We start from the raw sequence: 25,113 nt of genomic DNA, 5'->3' as shown, positions 1-25,113 counted from the left end.
AAATGAACAAATCACAATAAACAAGAATCACGTAATAATTAAATCTCAGATAAAAAAATATAGCCGTATACATTTTGAGTCAAGTACCACACATTACAAAAATGTGATGATCAAGTATTTTTCTTTTTTTGGTAAATAATGTCATGATCAAATCTCCACTCTCTATATGATCATAACTTTCCCCCCACTGGTGTAGCTATATTATGTTTATGAAAGTTAAAGGTAGAGATTAGGGTTTTTCAATAATACTACTTTGAATAAAAAGCCATGATTCCTTTGACAGAGACAAAGATCAAATGCCACTCCACTTTACATGGTTGAATTCCAGGAAACATGATAATCTATATATAATCCATAACAAGGGTGAAAGTCCCATTAAAACTATTTTATATATATATATATATAGTTACTTAGTGAAGGTGATCATGATTAAGCATGCACTAATTCCAGAATAATCAATCTAAAGATGCAATTGGTCTACCAAAAACATCACTAATAGGGCAAAAAAAGGCAAAATATACCACATCACAAAGCCAACAATTAATTTAGCCAAATACTATAAAGTTCAACTTTGAAAAAAAGTTCAGATGAGGTACTTAATCAAGTTGTTTTGTCATAGTTGCATCAAACATAACAAGTAAAAGAATTGAAATGGAACGAAATCAAGATTTGAGTAGATGATGCAATGCACCAACTGTTGATGATATATTATTTAATGGCTGTATATATTTTTATATTGCTGTATTATTATCTAAAATAGCCGCCCAATAACGACTACTATGATGGTCACTCACCATCAAATATGTTAATTATTGCTTCCACTCACATTGTTCCCACTATGGATTGAAAATCTATGCATGTTTCTGCAAAGAAAAGAAGGAATTTATGTGTGTATAAAAGTCAACATACCCAGTGATTTGGATATCATATGTGCTTTAATTTTCATGAGATCATGGGAATCTAATTTTGTTTTTTTCTTTCTTCTTTTTATTTTTTTTTAAACATTTATTTAGAAAATATGACTTGATTTTATTGCTTTACTTGAGAAGGGAGACGAATTTCACATGTCACAGCCATTAGTGAACTCACCATAGCATTTTCGATTAAAAAAACAATATCTTTTAAGCATAAAAATAAAAATTATATCACCTTCCCAAACCATGCTACACTTTTTTCTTATTCTTTTTATTTTTTATTACTATTAATAAATGGAATTAAACCTGTTTTTTCATTCGTTCCCAAAATCAGATCAATGTCAAGCTCCTAAAACACAACTGCATAATTTTCAACACACGCTACTGCTTTTTTGGGTAAGGTATTTTAGTTGCCGAGGCTGAGAATTCCCCCTCTTTCAGACATTGTTCTATAATTAGTTACAAATACAGCTGATAAATCTGTGTTTCACAATTGTTGAAGGGCTTGTGTTTGACCTATCAAAAAATCATAAAATATTGTTCATCATACATAACAACAATAAACAAAATCTAGTTCTTTTTGAAATGGAACAACAAAAAAATCAAATTAATGAAAGAAAAAAAAAATGCAATTTACATGACATGAATAAAGAAGCATGATTCCCAGATGGTTTTCCGTTCACAGGCATTCATCAAATACAAAGCAGCAGAACCGAAGCCACTGTAAGAAATCTGAACTCCCATAACACTAATTTTCTTAAAAATCGTAAGGTCACATAATAGTCATCGACTTACAGACAAATGTAGATAAACATGAACCTTTCCATGCCGTCAAAACATTAGACAAGAAGCATTCAAACCACCACAATCAGTAATACAGCAAAAGCTTTTCCCCCACTCCCCTGGAAACTTTCCATCCTAGACTAAGCAACTCGAAAGCCCAGGCACTAGCTAGTCCCTGTTCTTGGATTTTACAATAGACCTCGGAGCTGTAGATCAAACCAGAAAAGTAGTGTGAGCTTATTCTTTACTCATGATAGAATATGTAACAAATTGTAATGCAAAACACAGCAAAACATTCTGCACAGCATTAATCTTGAAACTGGTTGTAAATAATGCACATAGAAAGCGGTATTTACTGCTGCACACATTTTTCTTTCAACTCATTGTAATTAGCCCACCCAACATAAATACAAACTTTCTTGAACACATTACCCACCGCTCATCGTATATTGAGGGAGCTATAAAGATGGGGAGACTGGCTACAGTCTAATCCTTAGCATTATTTGGAAAAATGACTACCCTAGATTTGTAACTGTGTTCTCAAGCCTGGCAGTCAAACTTTAACCACTGCACCAGGCAATGGCCTCTCTAACCTAATACCAATTTGCAGGTCGAAAATTCCAAGTAACATTATATACTAGCAGTTCCAAGGTGAAATCTCTTGTAACTGAGACTGAGACATTACAACATCAGTCATTAAACAAGAAACATAACATCAAATTTTTAGCATGAAGGTCCTCGAATCAAACAGGTCACCAAGAATTGTTAGTGAACAGAAACACAGAAACCTATTATGTAAAGCTACCTAATCCTTTTTAGCTCATTCCAAAATCATATCAAATCTAGCATAAAATATGGTCGACAGAGATGCTCCAAAATCAATAGATCATAAGTATATAAATCTCTTAGAGGGAGCCAATTCATGTTGGCCATTAACGATTGACTAAGAAGCCAAGACTAACGAGATGTACGGTAAATATTAACATAAGAACAAAAAATTGAGAATTTCAATTGCAAAGAGTTTATCTGATTGGCTTATTGATTTTTGAAGACACTTCCTTTCTCCTGCCATACCTTACAATGACTAGACTGAGATTGACAGGTAAATAATTATTTTGAAATCCGTACAAAGTGACAATGAAATCAGGGTGCAATCTAAATGGGTATTTCCAGAACATCAACTGTGTATTTAAGATAGAAAGAGGTGAAAAGTTTTTCGTTATCCCCATTGCCAACATTCTCCACCAAAAATGCATGCTCATAGACTATAGCATGTAATCTTTTTTGTTCCAATCGCTAGAAAAAGTCTTTCCGGTGGTGAAATAAAACAGTAAATTGATAATACACACCTAATCCAATTGCATCAGAGCTCTTCATGATCTTCAGCCTCTTGCATGAACCGATGAACATTCTGCAACATAATCAAACTAAAGTTTAGAATAAAGACATACAAGGCAATCAGAGAAAGAAAAAGAAAAAAAAAAAAAAAAAATCATCAAATATACATATCAGATTTTAAAGACATAAATAGGGTTCGGCGTTTGATTAGAAGTGCAGTCCATTTAAGGAAAATTGACAGCAAAAGCAATGCAATTCATCATCAGGCAAGACAAGTACACACACTTATTATAAAGTATCGCAGCATTAAGTGCCGGCAAAACATCAATGGCTTCACAGTGATTACCTTACAGGCAATGTAAAAGTCAATATCCAATGATAAATATTCAGAGACTGTTGACTCAAGAAAAAAGACCAAAATATCTAGTCATTCAACAAAGGAAAAAATCCCTCAGCTAAACAAATATTTTTCCGCCATTTGGCTATTTAGGGCATACAATTATAGATGACTCTGCAGTTCAAAAACTTCAGCTAGAAAATGGGAATTTGAGTAAGAAATTTAGATAACTATACCAATTACAAACTAAATTGCAAAGAAAAGTAATTATGAGCACAACTTCCAAAAATTGTTTGATATGGCAAATCGACAATATCATTGACCAGGTTTTTCCATTATTCCATACATATATTGTAGATGTAAAATCAGGCCTAAAATATAAACAATGCAAAAGACTTCACCATATATTATGATTCTGTTCAAGTTGAAAGAGCTTAATAGGAACAGTAAGGCAAAACATGTGAAATGAAACACAGAAATCACATGTCCTATGATTTAATTGATAATCTAGCCCCAAACTGAAGGGAAAAAAAGAATCTCAACCACTGAACCAGAACAGAAAAAGTTTATAAACAATCTGTAATTTAACTAACAATATAAGACCAATATTTTCTGATCTTTCCTTAGTGTATAATGGAACACTTTCTTTTGATCTTCAGTTCATGTGTAATGCATCCCAAGATTGAAACTGTTAAGCTGACAAAACCGGTTGATCAAGTAAAGCAGCAAATGTACTAATCTACCAAACAGGTTACATAGGGAGAAAAGGATAATCTTTCATATGAAATGATCAAACAGACAGATGTCTTTCACTATATAAGAAATTACAGGAATGTACTTGGAATACATCACATCATGGCTATATTGGCGTGTTGTAAACAAAGATTATTTCATTTTTCCCCCCTTTGTTTCATATTTGGGGTTGGGGTGGTGTGAAAATTAATTACTGAACTTGGCAATATGTGATCATCTATGTTACAACAAGACATGGCATGATGGATATGAGATGTGTCCGAATACACGTGAGGCATCCAGCCAACAGGACACATTCTAGAATGTCATGTGATCCTCTATCCAATTAATGAAGTCCTGATTGTGAGTAAGGCATGATGTGTAATGCATGAATTTATATCAAGGTATAAATGGAAATATATATATGTATGTACAAATATCTAATATAGGACATTTCACAATTTAGCTTTGTCCTGATGAAATGAATCAAATTCCCGACCACATAAATGTAACCAAAACCAGTTTGTTTATTTTTTCCAAATATAGAATTGTTTTCTTAGTTATGTGAACTTGTCCAACATGCATAGTTGCTTAATGGTAAGGAACAAAATAGGTATATAATATGTTAATCTTTGATTAACATTATCTCTTTTATATCCAGATTTTATACTTATATCAACGGAAATTTAACAAATAAGATAAATATACAGTTACTAATATTAGAAAATCATCTATCTATTGTCAAGAGAAATGTATCTAAAGTTCCCTTGTATTAGTAGTGTGCTAGCAGTTAAAATATGCATATACATGTATTTATTCAAAAAGAGTGAAAAAAAAAAATATATATATATATATATATAGTGTCCAAAATCCACATGTTGCTTTGCATGACATCCATAATAGGAAGGAATGTAACAATGTTTCGATCCTTATTGCTGTCAATAGAAACATATATTGAAGTTATATAATATTGAATTAATATTCCTGAGGATAAAGATGTTGATTCAAATAAAACATCCTAGTGCATATTGAAAGAGCTTCAATGCATGTCTCCATGGTACATTTAGTATAATCTTTTGGATAGTAAAGTTGTATAGAACTTTAGTAAATAATCTCCCTATTGTCAAGAGAAATGCATCTAAAGTCCCCTTTGTTGCATTATAAATGCAATACATAAATGATACTTTTTATGATATGATATGATATGATAATTCCATACTTGACCTATATCCAACTTTTAGAATTATGAAGAAGGAATGCAGGGGTGAAACAGATGGAAGCTTACTCCCATGGGACATCTCCCACAAGCATCCAGTCACCATCCTTGTCTTCGTATGTAAGCACATACTCTGATCCATGCAGAAGATCCCTCAACTTGCTTTCACTCAGTGTTTCCCTCCCTGGACCTCCTCGGGATCCAAATTGACCTGAAATCATAATGCAGCAGTAGTAACTGGATCCAAACCAACATAAGGTGTTCGTGTTAAAACTTAACACATTGTGATAGAAGTAAAACAATTTCACACAATCAAACAAATAACTACGTATCACCAAAAAAATCGATATTACAAAAGTATCTCACCTATGGTAAAACAGCTGAACATCTTCTCAAGAGAGGAAGAAAGTTCTTGATATTTAGAATACATTCTTAGATCTACCTTCCTCAGATAAGGAGCACCATCCATGCTGACCTTGACAAAAAGAGCACCAAGGCCCGGTTTTCCATCAACTGCATCATTATTCTTTGAAGTGGTAGCCAATGTATTCTTCCTAAATGATCTTATAGGAGGCCAACCAACTACCTGTGCCCTGCAATATAAAGGCAGGTCAATGAATGTAAGCCCAGTTGGATCAACAAAAACTCTTCTTTTCTCCTGCGCCGCCCGCCTCCCCCCCCCCCCCCCCCCCCCCCCCCCCCCTTCTTCCCTTTTTTCCCCCACCCCAAAAGAAAACACACGCGTGCAGTGGAAAGGAAAAAAAAAAAAAAAAAAGGGGGGGTTAGGAGACCCCTTTGCATTTACTTTGCAGCAGGTGCATTGCTATTACTGTGAGAAGCCTTCATTTCATTATGGCCAGTTCTATTTGTAGCATGAGGCTGTTCATGTAATGCCTTTGATGATGTCTCCTTCAATATGGTGGACTGAGCCCCTGATGTCCTGGACTTTAGCATTACATTTATCCCTGCACTACCAGGAAGCTTCCCTTGTCCCACAGTTTGTGCTGTTTCAGAATCAGATCCAGCTGCATGAAACATCCAATTTCCTTCAGTATACACAGACCCTCTCATTCCTGAGAACCCATCCACGGTGTCAGAAAACCCTCTTTTGTTGCCTGAAACAATGGCCTTTTGCAATGATGAGCAGATTCCATCTTTTGCAGGAAGCAAAGGAAACAAAGGTTTCTCATCAAGTTTCCCCGAGCACAGCAGGCTAAAATCTGGATCTCGTTCAGGGGATTGTGATCCAGGAAGACCAAGCCTCAACTCTGTAGCCTTCAGATTTGCATTGTTCTTATTGTCCTCTGACAAGCTAGAGACTGTGGAGCTGTCCACTGAAGAACAATCAGACAATGCCAAATAGTTGTGTTCTTTTAATCCAGAGCAATTCTGGGAGATACAGTCCATGGAGGCTGAAGAAGCCACTATGGACACATTGCCCTGACCTTCCCCCTCAACACTTAACAATGGTGGAGACATCACACTCAGAAACTTCTAGATTTCCTCTTAACCTGTAAATCCATAGTTTCCAACAATCAAATGTGCACACGGGAATGAAAATGCAGATGTATACATGAATGATGGATTGACTTTGACTCTTTGAGAAAGAACAGTTACAAAACAAGAAACCGAAAAAAGAAAATCTAAAGACCCATTATTTGACACGGAAGGAGCAAGAACTTCATTCTAACATCAATCTTCTGCCACTACTAAGTAGGACTAGATATGATGCAACTGAAAATGTTAAGTATAACGGAAAAAACTATAGGTGCAAGCAAGTTTAAAGGAATCAAAAAGTAAATGCATGACCTCAACCCAATGCAGAATTTAAAGCATTTATATATATATTTTTTAAAAAAAAAAACACTACAGAAAACAGTACCCAGTAGGCTTATATAAGGCATAAGTCCAGACTCTAGACATTGTACTGCGATGTTGAGGTCAAAACCAGCTTTAAATGATTCACTATTTCTACAATAATTTCCTTGATTGTATCCTAACCATGGGAACAAAATCAGACAGAAAAAGCTCGAAAGATTCGATTGTTAAGACCAAAACAGGGCTTTAAGTGAACGGTATGAGGTTTGTTTTTTTAACGTCCTACAATGATTTCTTGATTGCATCCTAACCAAGGGAACTAGATCAAACAGAAAAAATATGAAGATTCCATCGAGACATGAAATCAAACCAGGACTATGCATATGTCAAAGCTTATAATTGTCTCCCATCAGGGTTCACAATGAATCCAAGAAAACTCTTCACGAGGAAGGTTGAAGAAGGCTGAAGGTAAATGAGAATAATACATACACTGCAATGAGGGAGCCATTTTGCCAATCTGACAATTATTTAAGTCTAGTAAAAAATCAGAACAAAATTTATGCAAGAAAATTTGAAATATGTTCCTGATAAACAATTCTAGACGGTTCTATATCAAAAAAACTAGTTACCAGAATAAGATTTTAGCAAAAAGTTGGAAAGCCTAGCTAAGCCCTAATTAAACCAACAGAGAGGGCTTCACATGGAATCAAAAGAAGGAACCACATTTAAGACAGATAATAATTGAAGTAACTACGGTCAGAATCAACTAAATATGCACACAAAATGTCCAATCTAAACAACTTAGATATCAACCAAAAATATTTGTAGCCTTTTTCAGTTAGTGGAAATTCCTTTTTTAAGTATGTTTCATCCTTTAACATTGTTTGTTTGACTTAACACACAATCAGAGAGAGAGAGTCGAATCGAGTCAGGCAATTAAGTTTTGCAATTGTATTTGTAAGCTCAGTTAGTTACTACAAAACAGAAAATTGTAAAACTGCAGATTCGGAGATTCCTTCCCATTTTCTTTTCCTAGCTTTCTCGGCAACCAAACAGGGGAAAAAAAGAGTAGAAAAATCAAGCTACATAAATCCGTTACTTCATAAAATTATCAGCTCAGAATCTCAAAAGTGTTCCGCACTGAGAAATATACAATATATTAAAAGAAAACAAAAGGAAACGACTCAGTGAGATACTGAATAACAATAAATAAATAAAACCACAGAAAAACCACTGAAATTAAAATAAAATGAAACCATACTTGCAAAATCAAGATGTCACTGTAAGAACTCCATTTCAACCAAAAGAAAGCTCGTCACAAATCACAAGAATATATAATATTGATATACATTGTAAAACAACCAGAGCTCAGAACACATACCTGAACAAGTTTCGCGTACCAGTCGCAGTGAAGAAAATCGATTCACCCGAAATCAAAACCAGAAAAAATAAAAATAAAAAACGAATAACAGAAAACGAAAATCAGAGAGAGAGAGAGAGAGACTGCGTGTGTTTAAGGTTCCTCCATTAAGCAGAAAGCAACAAAAGTTCAAGCTGTTCACCGATTATCTCTAAGATGAGAGAGAGAATCAAAGTGATCGTTGGGGGCAACAATGAAATTTACAGAAAAAGTGTGTCTATTTTCTGCCCTTTTTTTTTTAAAGTCTGACATTTAGAGCACGACATTTATACCGAGCCGATCGTCAACAACGGCTCAGATTGATTTGTAAAGGGAACCTGAGCCGTTGATAAAAGGCTAAAAGAATTTATTTTTTCTTATTATTATTATTTTTTTAAGGTAAACGATTGCATATGCTTTTTTCTTGTTTTTGTTCGTTCGTTTTTTTTTTGTTTTTTTATTTTTAACGTGTGTGTGTATATATATATTTTTATATATTAAGTGGAAAGTTTCCCGCAAAGCTGATTTATGGTATATGCTTTGAAATGTATTTGCTTTCGTGTTTACTCTAAAATGTGCTGGTTTGGACTCGAATGATGTTATTTGTAACTTTTTAAATGACAAATATATTTTTCTTTACTTGAGAGGATTTAATTTCATCATCTTATTCTTACTAATAAGAATTGAAACAGTATAAATAAAATAATATTTATAAAAATATCCAACAGGTAAGTAGATTAATTATCCCTAAAATTATACTAGTAACTCATTTTGATTTTCTTTCTATATTCTAATGTAATTTTTGAAAGAAAAATTTGTCTGCACAACTGCACCGTTTATATTAAGTTATTTGTGTCATTAACAAATTATAAATTTTGTGATATAAATAAAAATGTTTTAATTTAATAAACTTAATTACTATATGTCAATATTTAATAGATTATTGGTACTGTATTATTAATAGAACCCAATCAATTTTTGAATTGAATCTTAGATTTTAAAATATATATTTTATTAATTATAATTTTAACTAGTGGTATTCAAATTTTGACTATTAATGACATGATGCTTTCGTTCGATTACCAATGAAAGATAGAAAAACAGCATCCAAAGCCATGAACTAAAATTGATCCGACACTTGCACGAGCTGGTGATTACCAAGGAAACAAAATGTGCAGGTTAATCTGCAATTTACGTAAAAGATAGGTACAAGATGAACAATTTGTTTTACCCAGGAAAAGCAAATTCAACGACAACTCATTACTCAGGTGTCATTTCTGTAACTGAATTGACACAAATACCCTACATTCTTTACCCCCGTCAGGCGTGAGGCGGTACACGCCACACCATCCACCGTTTCCATAAAAGTAAGTGGTGTGGGATACAAAGTTATCTATTTATTTTTAAAAAGTAAAATACCACATAAAATTATTTCATTCTTTATTTATTATTTTATTAATTTAATTGTAAGACGCACAGAAAAAGGCACACTCTGTCAAGCCAAAAGTTACCCAAACAAAAAAAATTTAGCCAATTATCCAATGCCCTTTCTGTAGATAACTTTATAGAGAGAAATTGTAAGCCCACAAAAAAGCCCTCTACTATACCAACTCTCTCTCTCTCTCTCTCCACGCTAACACAAAGCCACTCCAAAGTGGGTTGCGCCCCGGATGCTCTATAAGAACAACCTAATCCACTATAAACTTAATTCCCGGGGCAGGATTGGAATTTAGTAGAAATTGAGGGACGAAAATGGAAAACGATTGCTAAGGGACGAGGAGGGGAGTGTCAAGCAAGGCGCAATTCCTTGGAGAGCGGATTAAGAAGGGGGACACAGGAGAACGGGGCAAGAACCAAGTCCAAGATGGGGAGACAAGAAAGCGGCATTTAAAGTTATTGCCTCTCTCTCTCTCTCTACCTTATTTCTCTCTCTAAGAAATAGCTCATACATATATATATATATATATAGTACATATATACACTACAGTATATATATATATACTAACCGGCCATACGTGTGTAAGGAGTTCATATACTCTGTTGTAGCTTTTTGGTCCTGTAACGTGTTGTAGTGCTTTTTAACACACTTATATCTATTTTAAATATGTTTACTCCCCATTTTAACACGCAAAATAATATGTTGAAATAGATGTAACTTTGTTGCATCGAATGTGTTGAGACAAATATAAGAAAGAATGATTTTAGAATGAGTCTATTAAAATTAATCTCAAAAGTTGCAGCTATTCCGATGATAATAATTATCATGTTTTAGAAGGTGACTATTGGTGACTATTGAAGAAGGTACATGACTTTTAATTTTTACCTTTTGAATAGGTTGCAACCATACAGAGGTACATGACTTTTGATTTATACCTTTTGAATAGGTTGCAACTATACAAATGATACGTGATTTCTAGTTTATACTTTTTGAAAGTTTATAAATAGCGATAGGTGCTGCACAATATGATATACACTTTTCTGTTCTCTTTCTTGTGTTGTATCTGGTCATAATAGTTTCAACGAGTGTTTAAGAAATTCCTTTAATATTGCTAACGGCGGGAATTATGATTTTGTTGTATCTTGGAAGTGTTTTGTCATGGAACCAATAGCAAACTCTTTGAAAGTGGGGACAAATATCATCTTAAGGAAGTAACAAATCATTCTTCCTTCTTCAATCTTGTATAATTGTCTCAATGGAATGTTTTGAATCTAAATGCAACTTTTTTTTTCGGTAATTAGAATCTAAATGCAACTTTGTTGAATTGAAATAATTTTAGGGTGAATTGGAATACCATGTCATTAATTTTTTTTTTTTTTTTCCTTAGTATGTCATTAATAAAAATTTAACAAATTAATTTGTAGAGAGTAAGTTTTTATTAAATTGCGAGACCAGTTTCGTCGCATGGTGCCATTTTTATTGGTATGATGTGGGTATCTTCATCTTAACCAATTTTTTTTACCAAGCACTGAATATGTTGATATGACTGTCAGCTTAACATAATTATGTCTATTTTCAACACATTATTTTATATTTTAACAATATTAATATTAAAAATGTGCTAAAATAAAAAACTATATGTATTGAAAATGAATATAAGTGAATTGAAAAATATTACCGGGTACAACATTGATGACAACAGTAGTAGGAGATCTGGGATTGGTGATAATATCATATTCACTCTATCCCAAAATAGATTTCGAGACTTTAAATTTTTTTTAGTTTGGATGAATTTTAAAAAGCGAGAATATTTTGTAAAAAAAAAAACTTACTCTGTCACCTACTAGATTGGGTGTTTTGAAAATTGTAATTCATAATATCTTTTTATAAATATAAGTATATTTTGGGACAATAGAATGTTCAAAAAAAAAAAAAAAATCAAATATTTTGGAATGAAGGGAGCACATGCTTTGTGCAGCAAGCGAGGTTAAAAACACAAAAAATTACTGTGTAACAAGCATCATTAACTGTGACAACACTTTGGCACGCCGGGCCTTGATCCTATCATGCACGGTATACCCATACATGTCACATGCCCATCCTCTCTCACATCATCCCACGTCAAGCACACGTAATCAGTGCCCTAATGCTGCCGTCGGATCAGAAACCAACGGTGTGATGGATGCATGGTGGGGGTATGGCATGATTGGTGTGAATGTGGGGGTATGGGTAAAGTGTCGCAATAGGATAACGAAAGAAACAATAAAATGAAAATAATAGTATTATATTTATCTTCCCGTGGGCTCTTTGCTTTACATCCACAAAAGGCTGCTGGTCTGTGCCACGACAGTGGGACCCAGTGCCAGAAGACCCCGCTTTTGCCGGTGATTTTAATACAAAAATAATTACTGTGAAAACATTGTAATAATGATTTAGATTAGATAAGCCGTCCAACTAGGGCACAATTTCTGTGGGTCTGTAAAACCCAATAGTGTCTTACACGCTATATATATATATATATATCTATGTACTATATGTATATACATGGGTGTAATTGAAGGTCAATGCCAGCTTGGAATGGGTTCCACTAGTCTGTGAGCTCACGTGCGAACAGAGACAAGGAAAATTTCGTAATTCGATGTATTGTGTGACTAGTGTGTTGTACTAAGTCGCGGTTGTAATATTTTCATTGTTACATTTGTAGCTAATCAAAACAATGGGGCCAAAAGAAGCAGTAGTCTTTTTTTGTCTGTGTCAAATTCAATGTAAAAAGCTCAGTTATGGCATGTTAGAGGGTGGAGTGTAGTCAAACTTTAATAAATATTGTTATCAATTTATGACAAATATATGCGTTCCAAATTTCTAATTTGATGCTACGAGAATATTTTGAAAATTTAGAACGCATATATTTGTCATAAATTGACAACCATATTTATTAAAGTTTGAATATATAGACGAGAAATACACAGAGGGATCTATCTAATTTAACTCATGAGGTATCTAATTTTTCATTTATTACAAACGAAACAAGTCTAAAGAAAAATTACAGACCGTCTATATCGTCTAAGCCCCTCTTGAGAAGGTAAAAATAAAGAGTTGTTATTTCAGGTAATATGAACCCTTCATTTCAAAGGAGAGATTGAATATTCGTCATTCAAGCTTTTTGGATTAATACTGCACTTTTATTTGAACTTTCAAAAAATTAAAGAAAAATAAAAAGGTCTCTCCAAAATACATAGTAGATGCATTTGGAGATGCTATGAGGACCAAGAACTCGGTGAAAAAGGCCCAGTTTAAAATGAATGAGAGAAGTAGCCCAATTTGACTGTACCAAAAAATGCAGGCTATCTATCTAAATTGTGCTGATAAGCTTGATTATGACCAATAGTGAAGCTGGTCCACCTAGGTACCAGAGGAACTAAATAAACTTGGTTCGATATAAATCCAGGCCTATTCTTTTATTGGGCCTCCAATAAGATTCAAGCCCAACGATAGCAACCCCAACAAGATACTTTCAAAAATAGGTTTTTAAATAGCAGCTTTTTACTTCAGCAAAAATAGGGCCTTGCTTGGAATGGAACTTCGAAAATAGTTTTCAAGAACACTTTTCAGAGAATGAAAATAAAAAATAGTTTTCAGTTTTTTAAGTCTGAAAATTAGCTTGGTTGAAAAATTCCAAAACAGTTTTCATAAAACAAAAACTCAAAAAATTGTTTGGTTGTTTGAAAATAGTTTTCTTAACTTAAAAAAATAATAATAATAAAATTTTGTTATTGTGTCTCACATTTCAGGGCATCTAATCTTGCACTTGTTTGTACGCTATATATTTTAAATCCTGTGTGTAATTAATAAAATATATACATATATATATCAAGGACATATTTTATTCCACAAATACATGCATAATTTTATTTTTTATTTTTTTCTTGTCTGTTTACACAATATTAATGAAATGGTTTTAATGATAAGCAAAGCAATTTAGGGAAATCCAAATCCAGGGATAAATTATTAGATGGTCCTATACCATTAATACTTGGTGGATCAGTTAAATACAGTTTTGTTCAAAAAAAAGTATATTAATAGATTACAAAGTTTTATGATCAAAGAATTTTCATTGAATTAGTTCACCAGTGTCAAATAAAGAATGTTGTAACCTAAATATGTTACATAAAAATAAAAATAAAAATCCGACGAAAAAAAAGAAGAGGAATAAGCAAAGCAATTTAGGAAAACCCAAATCGAGAGTGTTGTAGCCTAATTTTCTTCATCCACTGTCGTTGCTACGTGAGGAAGAGAAGGAAAAGTTACCAACGTGATTTTTCAGGACAACTTGATCTGATGATTGTAGAAAAGGGATCTATTCATGGAAAGCAAAGACGAAGCCGAGGGAAAAAAAATCACCCAACCATATTGGATGTTTCATGAAATCTCGTCGGATTCACCATAGATTGGGCAACAAAATAGACATGAATCACAAGAGCTTTACAGTGGAGGAACAGAGAGTTGAGTTTTACAATGAAGAGACAAAGAGAATAAATTAAAGATATTGTGATTTAGTGGTATTTTCTCTACCTCTCAAAATAAATGGTGAGAGTTCAAGTCCCAAAAGGCAAAGTGGGTGAAATCGTCGAATGGTTGCGTATCCTTTGGGAACGGCTGATTTATAGTTCGTCATCTCAGGCTATCTGTTAGTAAAGTTGTTGGGCCTGTTGTGGGTTTGGATCATATGGCTGGGCCTCTTTGTATGGGTTCAGATAAGTGTTTGGGTTGCTTTTGAGGCTTGTGTTAACCAGTTTGTTTCGGCCAAAGCCTTAATGGCTAGGTGTGTGAGTAAGGACTAAGAGCAGCTCTATTACCAATAGGTCAGTGGTCTATCAATACCAAGCCCTTACCTCTCAAAGAAAGGTCAGGGATTCAAACCTCATTGGAGATATGTGCGTGTGAGTACCAACTAAAAAAAAAAAAACCAGCTCCATTAGTGCTCCGTTTGGCAAAAATGACCCAATTTTTGGAGACAGCTTGCTCCAATTGAAAATGGAAAAAGTGGGCCACCAATTTGTGATCACCAAGGAGGTTGCCAAAAAGGGCGATTGGGGATCACTTTTGTTGGCCCATTTTTGTTTTCTTTAATTTTTTTATTTTGGGCTAGAACAATGTTTTAGCTCAGAATACTGTTCCTATGGCTCTGTTTATTTGAAGAAAAAAAAAAAAAACAGATTTTTGGCTTGTTTTGGTCACTTTTTTTTTTTTTTTTTTTTTTTTCAAAATAATTGAATCAAAGAGCCGCTAAGATACTGTTTGACTGACACAAACAGTGCCTTAAAGGCTTTTTTTGGACAAAAATAATTTTAAAAAAAATAGAGAAATGTGTTTTTTTTTTTAAAAAAAAAATTTACTTTTTTAAATATTCCTTCTAACATATAGCAATTTTAGGCACTGTTTGGCTGACCCCCAATGCCTTAACGACAATAATTATATATATGTAAATTTATTTATTTAAAAAAAAAAAAAAAAAAAAAAACCTTTCATTTTTCCTCTATAAATATATCAACTCCTACTATTATTCACCTCATATTCAACCCATCTTCTCTAGTCTTCAATCTACAAGTACAACTATTAATTCATTTTCTCAATCTTTTAGTTATATTTTTTTACTCAAGTTCAATTCCATGGATCCTCCACCACCATATTACAACTACAACTTCAAATTCAACCAATCAAATGATAATTTTGATTCCTTCTTATTTGTTGGAGAAGAATCTCAATTTGTTGGAAATGAATCTCAATTTTTGTCTCGTCAACTTTCTCAAGTTTCCAACATTCCTACTGAAATGCCACAATCCAGTAACTCCCAACCTTCCAGAAAGCAAAGGGCTATTCGGCTTCCAAATTGGTCCACGGTTGAAGATGAGGCTTTATGACATGGATGGCCATTAGCACTGATGCGGTCATCGGTTCAGACCAACAAAAGACAGCGTTATAGATCCGAATTCAAAAAAGTTTTGAGCAACACGTTAGTGGTGCTGGTACACCTAAAAGATATCATAACACCTGCTTGAATTGTTGGTCCTTTATGCAACAAATGATTACCAAATTTTCTGGATGCATGGCCCAGATCAAAAGGAATTACCCCAGCGGGCAAGGCAACGAGTACAAGGTAAGTTATTTATTATATTAAATTTAATTGGTAGATAACTTAAAGATTTATCTTCTAATAATTATTGATTTTTATTTTTTTAGATGATAGCAGCCAAAGAGTTGTTCGATCGTAAAAATAATACCGAATTTAAGTTTGACATTTGTTGTAACATTTTGAAGAGCAACAATAAATGGCATTTACATTGCCAAAAAGAATTGACATAAAATAAAATAAAAAAAATACAACCCCAAATAAGAGGAGTGGAATCCACATTGATGATAGTGAGCCTATTGGTCACTCAAACCCATCTACTCCATCAAGTAATGCAGTAATGACGCCAAGTTCGGTTGAAGGATCGGCCCACATAGGCGAAATTGATCTGACGGATGTTGAAGAATGTCAGCGACCGGAAGGACGAAAAGTAGCGAAGTAGAGGCGAAATAAAGATAAAAGACAATCTGAAAGTCAGAATGAGTTCATTAGCAAATTCGATCATGCAATAGCCCTTTATCAAAGACAATCTGAAACTCTGGAAGCCGCTCAAATAGTACGAGAGACACACAAAGCAGATAAAGAAAATACCAGACAACTCGAGCTTCAAAGTAAATTAAGAGAGATTGAAGACATACAAAGAGTTGAAGAGATGTTAATCATGTAAAAAGATCCAGAATCGATGTCAACAGAAGTCAGGAAAGCATGACTAATTGAACGTCAAATTGAAATATTAGCATCTATACGCGCACGCGGTAACTCAAGTTTTCCACAGGATTATCTCAAGCGTTCCATATGATTGTTCTATTTTTCCTAGTTTTGTTTTTAATTCATGTCGTATTGTATTGTTTTTTATTTTTATTGTATTGTTAAAATTTATGTCGTATCGTATTGTTTTTTAATAATAAATATTTTATTGTTAAATTTTTTTGTATGATATTGCTATTTTAAAAATATAGTCATTAGGAAAAAGTTAAAAAATAAAATTTATTAAAATTTTTAAAAATATTAAAATAATATTTTTAGAGAGCGAAAATGCACCATTGGAGTACATCCGATAGCTAAAATTTGGAGATTCTAAAACACTGACATGGTTATGGAAAATGCTGACGTGTGTATTGAAAAATGCTGATGTGATAAATTCGGAGAGCCTAAATTCGGAGAGCCGATAAGAAATGCTCTAAGAGCATCTCCAATGCACCTTTCATTTGGGCTGCTAAACTCAAAATTTGAGAGAGGTGTAAAAAGTGGGCTCTCCAATGGGCTTTCATTTGAGCTCTCAAATTTTGAGAATGCCAAATTTTTTCTCATATATAGGAGCTGCCAATTTTTTTGATAGGCCTTTTCTCTCTCTCTACGACGCCGTTTGGAATGACTTTATCTCTGTCAAGCCCAACAATATACGAAAACGCTACGCCGCTGCTCACAGGAGAGCACACCAATTCTAGAGAGAGAAACTATGGTGGAAATGGACATGGACCTGGACGATGACCTGAACGATCCGAAACTCGCTCCGTTCCGAGCCAACAGATTCGCCCCAAAAAACTCCAAATTCAAACCAAAACCAATACTCACACAAGAACCCTCATCAACATCCGAACCATCACCATTACAACCCCAAGATCAGATTCCATTCCTGTGAAGAAAAATGAAGAATCAGATTCACTACCAGCACCATTTGTCGATTCCGCCACCGCCAAGGAAGATGAACCCTCGCATCCCTCCACCATCACCACCTCCGCGGAAATGGACGTCGATGGCGAAGAACCTAAGGCGGAGCCGATTGCGGAAGACGACGCTGAAGATCAGGTTGTTCGAGAGATCGAAGTCTTCTTCACTCCGGCCACTGATACCAACGCACAGGTAATTTCAATATATGGGAATATATTTATATTCATGTATCTATCATTTTGTTGCCATTTCCAAAATCTGACTTCAATCTCTCTCTCTCTTTACATATATATATATATGTTTGTATATCTAACTTTCAATACAAAATCTGACTTCAATCTCTCTCTCTCAATTCAATGATTCCAATTTCTCCATGGTCGAAGATGACATTTACAGATCCGGCTTGAGAGTTAGCAGTTGCAGAGAGAGAGAGGTGGGCAAGCTTGAGAGTTGAGAGACAGTGGCTGAAACTTGCGAACGGCAAACCCGAACTAGAACAGCGGGCGATTGAAACTGAAATATATGGGCTTTGATTTTTTGAAGAAATGAAAACAGTCTCTAGTGTTCCTTGGCTGGCACGTGGAGACTTCAATGTTATTACTTCATGCCAAGAGAAGTTTGGAGGCTCTAATACAAGGTCGCCTGCCATTGTTGAATTTAATGAATATTTTGCGGACTCTATGTTGGATGATCTGAGATACTCTGGTTTTCAGTTTACATGGAACAACAAAAGTGTGGGATGTGCTAATATCGCCAAGAAACTTGATAGAGCTCTCATTAATGAATTCTGGTCTAATGTTTTTCCCAGATTTGACTGCACATTTCTGCCACCTGGAATCTCTGACCACTATCCTATTCTTATCAAGCTTGGAGCACCTATCCAGAACAAGAAACTGCCATTTAGATACTTCAATGTTTGGAGCACCAGTCCATACTTTATGCCATCTGTGGAGCAGGTCTGGAACTCACCTATTGAAGGCTCAGTTATGTTCCAAATTGTGCAAAAACTAAAGATACTTAAAAGGATTCTTAAGCAGAGGTGCAAAATGGAAATCTCCCACTCCTCTGCACTGGTTTCACAGGCTAGGCAGTCTTTAACTTCTTGCCAACAACAACTTGACACTAATCCTAGGGATGAAAGACTTAAGCTCCAGGAGAAGAACCAAATGCAGCAGCTTACCTCACTTTCACTTAATGAAGAGCAATTCATTCAACAAAAGTCAAGAGTGAATTGGCTGAAAGATGTGGACAGTAATTCAGCTTTTTTTTTCAAGGTGTTCAACTATAAAATCAATAGAAGAAAGATTACCTATTTGGCAACAGCAGATGGTACCTCCATTGACCAAGAGAACATGGTTAATGCTAAAATTGTTTCCCATTTCAAGTCTCTCTTGGGATCATCCCCATATTCATACCCTGGAATCTCCCATTTACAGCCATTTATCACTAGGACTATCCCACTTCATCTTCATGCTATACTCGTGTCTATTCCCACTGAAGTGGAAATTCAGGCATGTTTTCTTTCTCTTAACAAAGGGAAATCGCCAGGTCCAGACGGCTATAATGCTCACTTCTTCCATAAAGCCTGGCCCATCATTAGGAGTGATATCATTGTTGGGATTAAATCTTTCTTCCTAAGTGGGAGGCTACTTAAGGAAATTAATAATTCCTACATTGCTCTTGTTCCTAAAGTGCCCAATCCATCATCTCTTAACGATTTTCGACCTATCTCATGTTGTAACACTATCTACAAATGTATTGCTAAACTTATTGCTAATAGGCTTAAACAGATCTTACCTAGCATTATCGACCCTTACCAAAATGCATTTGTTAAAGGTAGACATATTGGGGATAGTGTTCTACTGGCTCAGGAGCTCTTTCAGGGGTATCATAAGCATCTTGTTCCCTCTAGGTGTGCCATCAAACTAGACCTGTAATACCCCGATATTTTAAAAAGGATTAAAAAGGATTTATTAATTAAATTAATTTATATTATATTATTATTATTTTTATTTTTAAATGATTTGTTTTATTTACTTAGGTGCTTGATAGTTGTGATTTGTTTTATTTAATTAAGTGCGTAGGTAAATTGTATTGTTTTAATTAAATTATATTTTGTAATTTTATTTGTTAAATTTATACGGTGTTTGATTTGTGGAATGCTAGTTAGTGAATTGTTTATTTGATTTGCGTGATTTTATGTTGGTGTAACTTTATTTAATGTCATTATTTTAGGTATTTAAGTTATTTGTATTGGGATTAAAGGAAGTTGGACCAACGGATGTGGTATTGGGCTTGAAGGAAGCCTTGTTGGGTTAATTGGTAAAGGCCCGTGGTTGTGAGGATATTTAATAATTATCTTTGCATAATTATACCTATATAATTACATGTGTATATTAATTCATTATTAAATCATGTGGAGGGGTATATATGTCAATATAATTATATATTGATATACATAGGTATATATAATTTATTTAACTAATGGTTATATAGGGAAGGTAATATATATATGTTTATAGTAAAATATATGTATGTATATATATTACTTAAAGGATAAATATTATTTATTTTATATGATAATCCTAATGGGAAAAGGATTTATATATGGAAGGTAATATATAAATGTTTATAGTAAAATATATGTATGTACATATATTATTTAAAGGATAAATATTATTTATTTTATATGATAATCCTAATGGGAAAAGGATTTAGTTTTTGTATGTATATAAATAGACACATAAGACTCTAGGGTTAGGAGTTTTTCCACGTTAGAAAAATAAGAGAATTAGAGAGAGAAGAAGAAGGGCTAACGAAGAGGAGGCCGGATCAAAGAACGTAAGAGGAGACCGGATTTGAAAAAGAAAAGGCGAGTTCTTCTATACTTCTCCTCTTAGAATTCATAAACTTATCACCTTGATTATCGAAATTATAATTTTATTTTATTAAATTAAATTATTATTCAGATTGGAGGAGCATATTTATTCTTTACAAAACTATAGAATTAAACATGTGAATATATGTATGCATTGTTCTGATAATTTAGATCTTGTAAATGAGGTTAGGTTAATTAAATTTTATTTTTTTAAAATTTTTATATTTTGCGTTAACCTTGTGTAGCACGATTAATTAAATTAAATGGATTTTAATTTAATTGTATATGTTCATTTATGCCCAACATTGATAAATTAAGCTTTTAGGATTTTTTCTAGAATTTCGTGAATTTGTTTATTTTATTTTTAATTATTGTTTAGAATTATTTTGGAAAAGAAAAGGAAAAAAAAAAGAAAATAAAAATAACAATCAAACACACTGGAAGGGTAGCAGTAAATCGGCGTACTAAGGGGTAGGATCCAATGCGGCGCGGTCCATTATATTAAGGTGTACCGCGAATCAGCACCATGGATGGGGCTTTAACCAAGGGAGCTGATCCAGTGCATCGCGGCTCACCAAAACACGGAGGACAGCCAATGAGGGGCTGCCAACACGCGCCGAGAGTGTGGAGGGCGCGTGAGGGCGCGTGGACGCGCCTGCCAGTGGGTTCTTGCGCGTGGGGGCGCATGCAGCAAGTGAAGGTGCTTGGGGCGGCGCGTGAGGGCGCGTGGGGATGCGTGTGATGTTCCGGAAGGTTCCAGTGGGGTCCGGTAATGTTCCAGGATTGATTTCAAGCTGGTTAATTTTGAAATTAATCATTAGATGATGTATTTTAGATGTTTGAGGGTTGTCGGATGCTACTACGCTATTTAATTGCATCTATTTGGCGTGATTATAATTAATTAATAATTTGGTTGGATATATTTGTTATATATATGTTTGAGGGTGTACATATATATTTGATATATATATGTAACGTATGGATTAATTAATATATGATTATATATACACACACACACACACACATATAAATATATATATTATTTAAGAGTATCTGGATTGATTGATTACTAAATTAAGGTTATGCGTGTAAGATGCATAAGATATCTACGTATGAATTAACTTCTTGTTACGTTTAAGGTTGGTACATGGTTGAATTGTACGCATGGATGAATTGCCAAAGGCTTCAATATACTACCTTATTAAATATGAATAAATTTTCATATATGGGAAGCATGGTTGAGTTGCTAAGTAATGGTGTAAGTCAATATACTTAAGAAAGCATGGTTGAATTGCTAGTATATATAAATAGATATATTTATAAATGGCATGGTTGATTTGTCAGTGCATAATTAAACTGTTATGTGCTTAGATGACTAAACTTTCATCTAAGGTTATTGTTTGTATAGGTTGGATTATGACTAGAATAATCTAGTACATACAGGTTGGTGTATTATTTTATATATGATAACAAAATAATAATGGTGGAGACATGGATGATTTGTCAAAGCTTAAATGCTAGATATGTGATTTAAATGATCAAAAGTATTATTGGGTTTTGGATTTATGGAATTTTTCCTTAAATTGTAAGTTATTGTTTAAATGACTAAATTACTGTTTAGGATGGAGTTAAGTTGAGTGGGGTTTACTTTATGAGAAAATTATAAAAAGTGGGGTTTTGACAATTTAATGCCCTATTAACAGATAGGATTCTTGTACTATATATATAAGTATTTATATATATTTGTAGCATCATATATTAAAGTTAAAGCTTAATTAGGGATGGTTTTGGTAAAGATGATCTGTTTATTGGTTTTCAGAGGCTTGGTAGAGAAAACTTGCTCGTAGGGTTTAACCCGCGATTTATTTTTCAGGTTGTAGAAGGTCAAGTCTCAAGGTTGAGGATCCGCAGCTGGAGGACTTATCCATTCCTTCTATTTACTTAAAAGTAGGATATTAGTTTTGTTTCAGTTGATATTAGTACTTAATTGGTTGAAAATTCTAAATAGTAACTTTTGGTTAAGGGGTCCTTGAGTTACGGGATTCCCGAGTTGTAACCATTTGGAAGTTATTAATGGATTTACTATTAATTGGATTTCTTCAGCGTTTTATTTTATTCTTTATTTCATTTTGTAATCCGTGCTTGTTTAAATACTTTAATTGGTTTGATATCCCCTGATTTTGTGCGCGGACTTGATCAACCCGTGTTCCGAAATTAGGGGGTATTACAAGACCTAATGAAGGCATTTGACTCTGTTGGCTGGGAGTTCCTACTTAATTCCCTTATCCTATTTGGGTTTCCATCTTTGTTCTTGGGTTGGATAAAAGCTTGCATCACCTCCCCAGCTTTCACCATTTCTGTTAATGGAGAATTTCAGGGCATTTTCCTGGGGTAAGAGGGCTCAGACAGGGGGATCCCATCTCACCACTCCTCTTCACCATTATTATGGAGGTCTTCACTGCCACTGTAAAGTAACACATCTCTGAAAGTCCCTCTTTCAAGTTTCATTCCAGGTGCAGGAACTTAGCCATCTCACATCTCATATTTGCTGATGATCTACTACTTTTCTCTCATGGTGATCTTGGTTCTATAAGCACACTCAAGAATGCCATTGATAATTTTGCGGCACTGTCTGGACTCTCCATCAACCACAGCAAAAGTAATTTCTTTATTGCAGGGATTAACAATATCCAAGTAGAGAGCATCAAGAATCTACTAGGGTTTGAATGTGGGATATTACCTTTTAAATATCTTGGAGTCCCTCTGGTTTCTTCTTCCTTAAAATCTGCTGATTGTCGTGGACTGGTAGAGAAAGTGACTAGGAGAATTAATCACTGGTCTTCCAAATTTCTCTCCTATGCGGGCCGTCTCCAATTGATCCAATCAGTTCTCTACAGCATAGTTAATTACTGGCTTAGCCTCTTTATCCTACCTAAGGCTGTCCTTGCAGAGATTAATAACCTGTTGAGGAACTTTTTTATGGTCTGGGAATGATCTTAAGTTCACTGGAGCCAAGAACAACTGGCCTGCTGTTTGCCAACCCAAGAGTTGTGGAGGTTTGGGGTTCAAGAATCTGGAAATTGCTAACAGGGCAGCATGCCTTAAGCACATTTGGACAATCATCTCTACAGATAGGAAGAATCTATGAGTTCATTGGGTGAGAACGCAACTTATTAGGGGGAGATGTTTTTGGACCATCAACACTCAACAGAACTCATCTAGCAATTGGAAAAGATTATTGCAACTCAGGGGAGCTGCTAGGTCTATGGTTAAGAAGAGGGTAGGTAATGGTGCACAAACCTTCTTCTTGGATGATAACTAGCTTCAGGATGGGCCTTTAGCCTTTCGAGCATCGGCGGACTTCATTAGGGACTCTTTTATACCCCATGAGCAGAAGTTGTCGTCTCTAACAAATTTTAACACTTGGGACTTCCCTCCAGCCATGATTCAGCATTTCCCGGATCTTTTGCTTATTGATCCACCAACTCAATCCTTAGACATTGATGTTTGGCTCCCTTCATCCACAAGGAAATTCTCACTCTGCCATACAGTGGAATGGCTTGCCCCGCACTATCAACCCAAAGTGTGGTATCACCTGGTTTGGAATTCTTTTTTTATTTCGCGATGCAAATTTACACTGTGGCTTGTAGTTCAAGGTCGCCTCTCCACCTACGACCGCCGATGTATGCAATCTTTTAATGAAGCTAGGCTTTGCCGCCTCTGCCAAACAAATGAGGAGTCTCACGACCATTTGTTCTTCACATGCTCCTTCACGAAGCCAATTTGGTCCTTCCTGCAACATAAATGTAGATTTTGTGTAATACCCCTAGTTTTTAAAAGGATAAAATTGGAATTTAAATTATTTTTAGGGCATTTTTGTGTGTTTATTTGATTTTGTGTTTAATTATTTTTTATTTGATTTAAATGATTAGTTATTGTGTTGGAATGTTTAATTGGTTAATTGAATTCTTTATTCTAATTGAATTATATACTTAAGAGGCCTTTGAAATGTTTAATTAAATGCATTGTTTTATTTATTTATTTTTAAAACAAGGTTGGGCTTGGTTAGGATTCACGAACTTTTGGATAGTGTAAATGGGTACAATATTTACCCATGGAAGTATATACATGTATATATGGGTATATATGTATATGTGGATTAGGTTAATAATTAGTAATTAGTATTAATTAATTTATAATATTACTGTCACTTAAGGTGTATTATAAATTCTAGGGTTTTAAATCGTATAACAAAATTGGCCGACTAGGGTTTAGTTGTGATTCCATCTCTGAATATAAGTAGACGTAGGTTTTATATATGCCTATAAATATACTGTGATAATTTTGCAAGGGCTTTTTTAAAACCCTATTCATATATAGAGACATAGAGAAACAGAGAGGGTATTTTGTGGAAGAGAGAGAGAGAGTTTCGTTAGGATTTCCGTTATGGATTAAAGGT

The 25,113-nt window shown here is 34.3% G+C and overlaps 2 protein-coding genes across 2 annotated transcripts; one reads left to right on the top strand and one right to left on the bottom strand.

Moving 5' to 3' along the window:
• Positions 1-1,500: 1,500 nt before the first annotated feature.
• LOC132282825 (auxin-responsive protein IAA9-like) lies at positions 1,501-8,812 on the bottom strand. The gene is made up of 6 exons (XM_059784628.1): positions 8,520-8,812; positions 6,126-6,831; positions 5,687-5,913; positions 5,390-5,531; positions 3,047-3,108; positions 1,501-1,903 (listed from the first exon to the last, which is right to left on the bottom strand). Exons 2-6 carry the CDS (start codon positions 6,797-6,799, stop codon positions 1,866-1,868), a joined length of 1,143 nt encoding a protein of 380 aa, XP_059640611.1. The 5' UTR covers positions 6,800-6,831; positions 8,520-8,812; the 3' UTR covers positions 1,501-1,865.
• Positions 8,813-22,890: 14,078 nt separating this feature from the next.
• LOC132282031 (uncharacterized) lies at positions 22,891-23,802 on the top strand. The gene is made up of 3 exons (XM_059783667.1): positions 22,891-23,045; positions 23,168-23,555; positions 23,656-23,802. Exons 1-3 carry the CDS (start codon positions 22,891-22,893, stop codon positions 23,800-23,802), a joined length of 690 nt encoding a protein of 229 aa, XP_059639650.1.
• The last annotated feature ends 1,311 nt before the right edge of the window (positions 23,803-25,113 follow it).

Source organism: Cornus florida, unplaced genomic scaffold, assembly GCF_030987335.1.
Source record: "Cornus florida cultivar Cherokee Brave unplaced genomic scaffold, ASM3098733v1 CherokeeBrave_3.0.0_Hap2_Chr11, whole genome shotgun sequence".
NCBI classification, from domain to species: domain Eukaryota; kingdom Viridiplantae; phylum Streptophyta; class Magnoliopsida; order Cornales; family Cornaceae; genus Cornus; species Cornus florida.
This window is presented reverse-complemented; position numbering and strand designations above follow the sequence as displayed.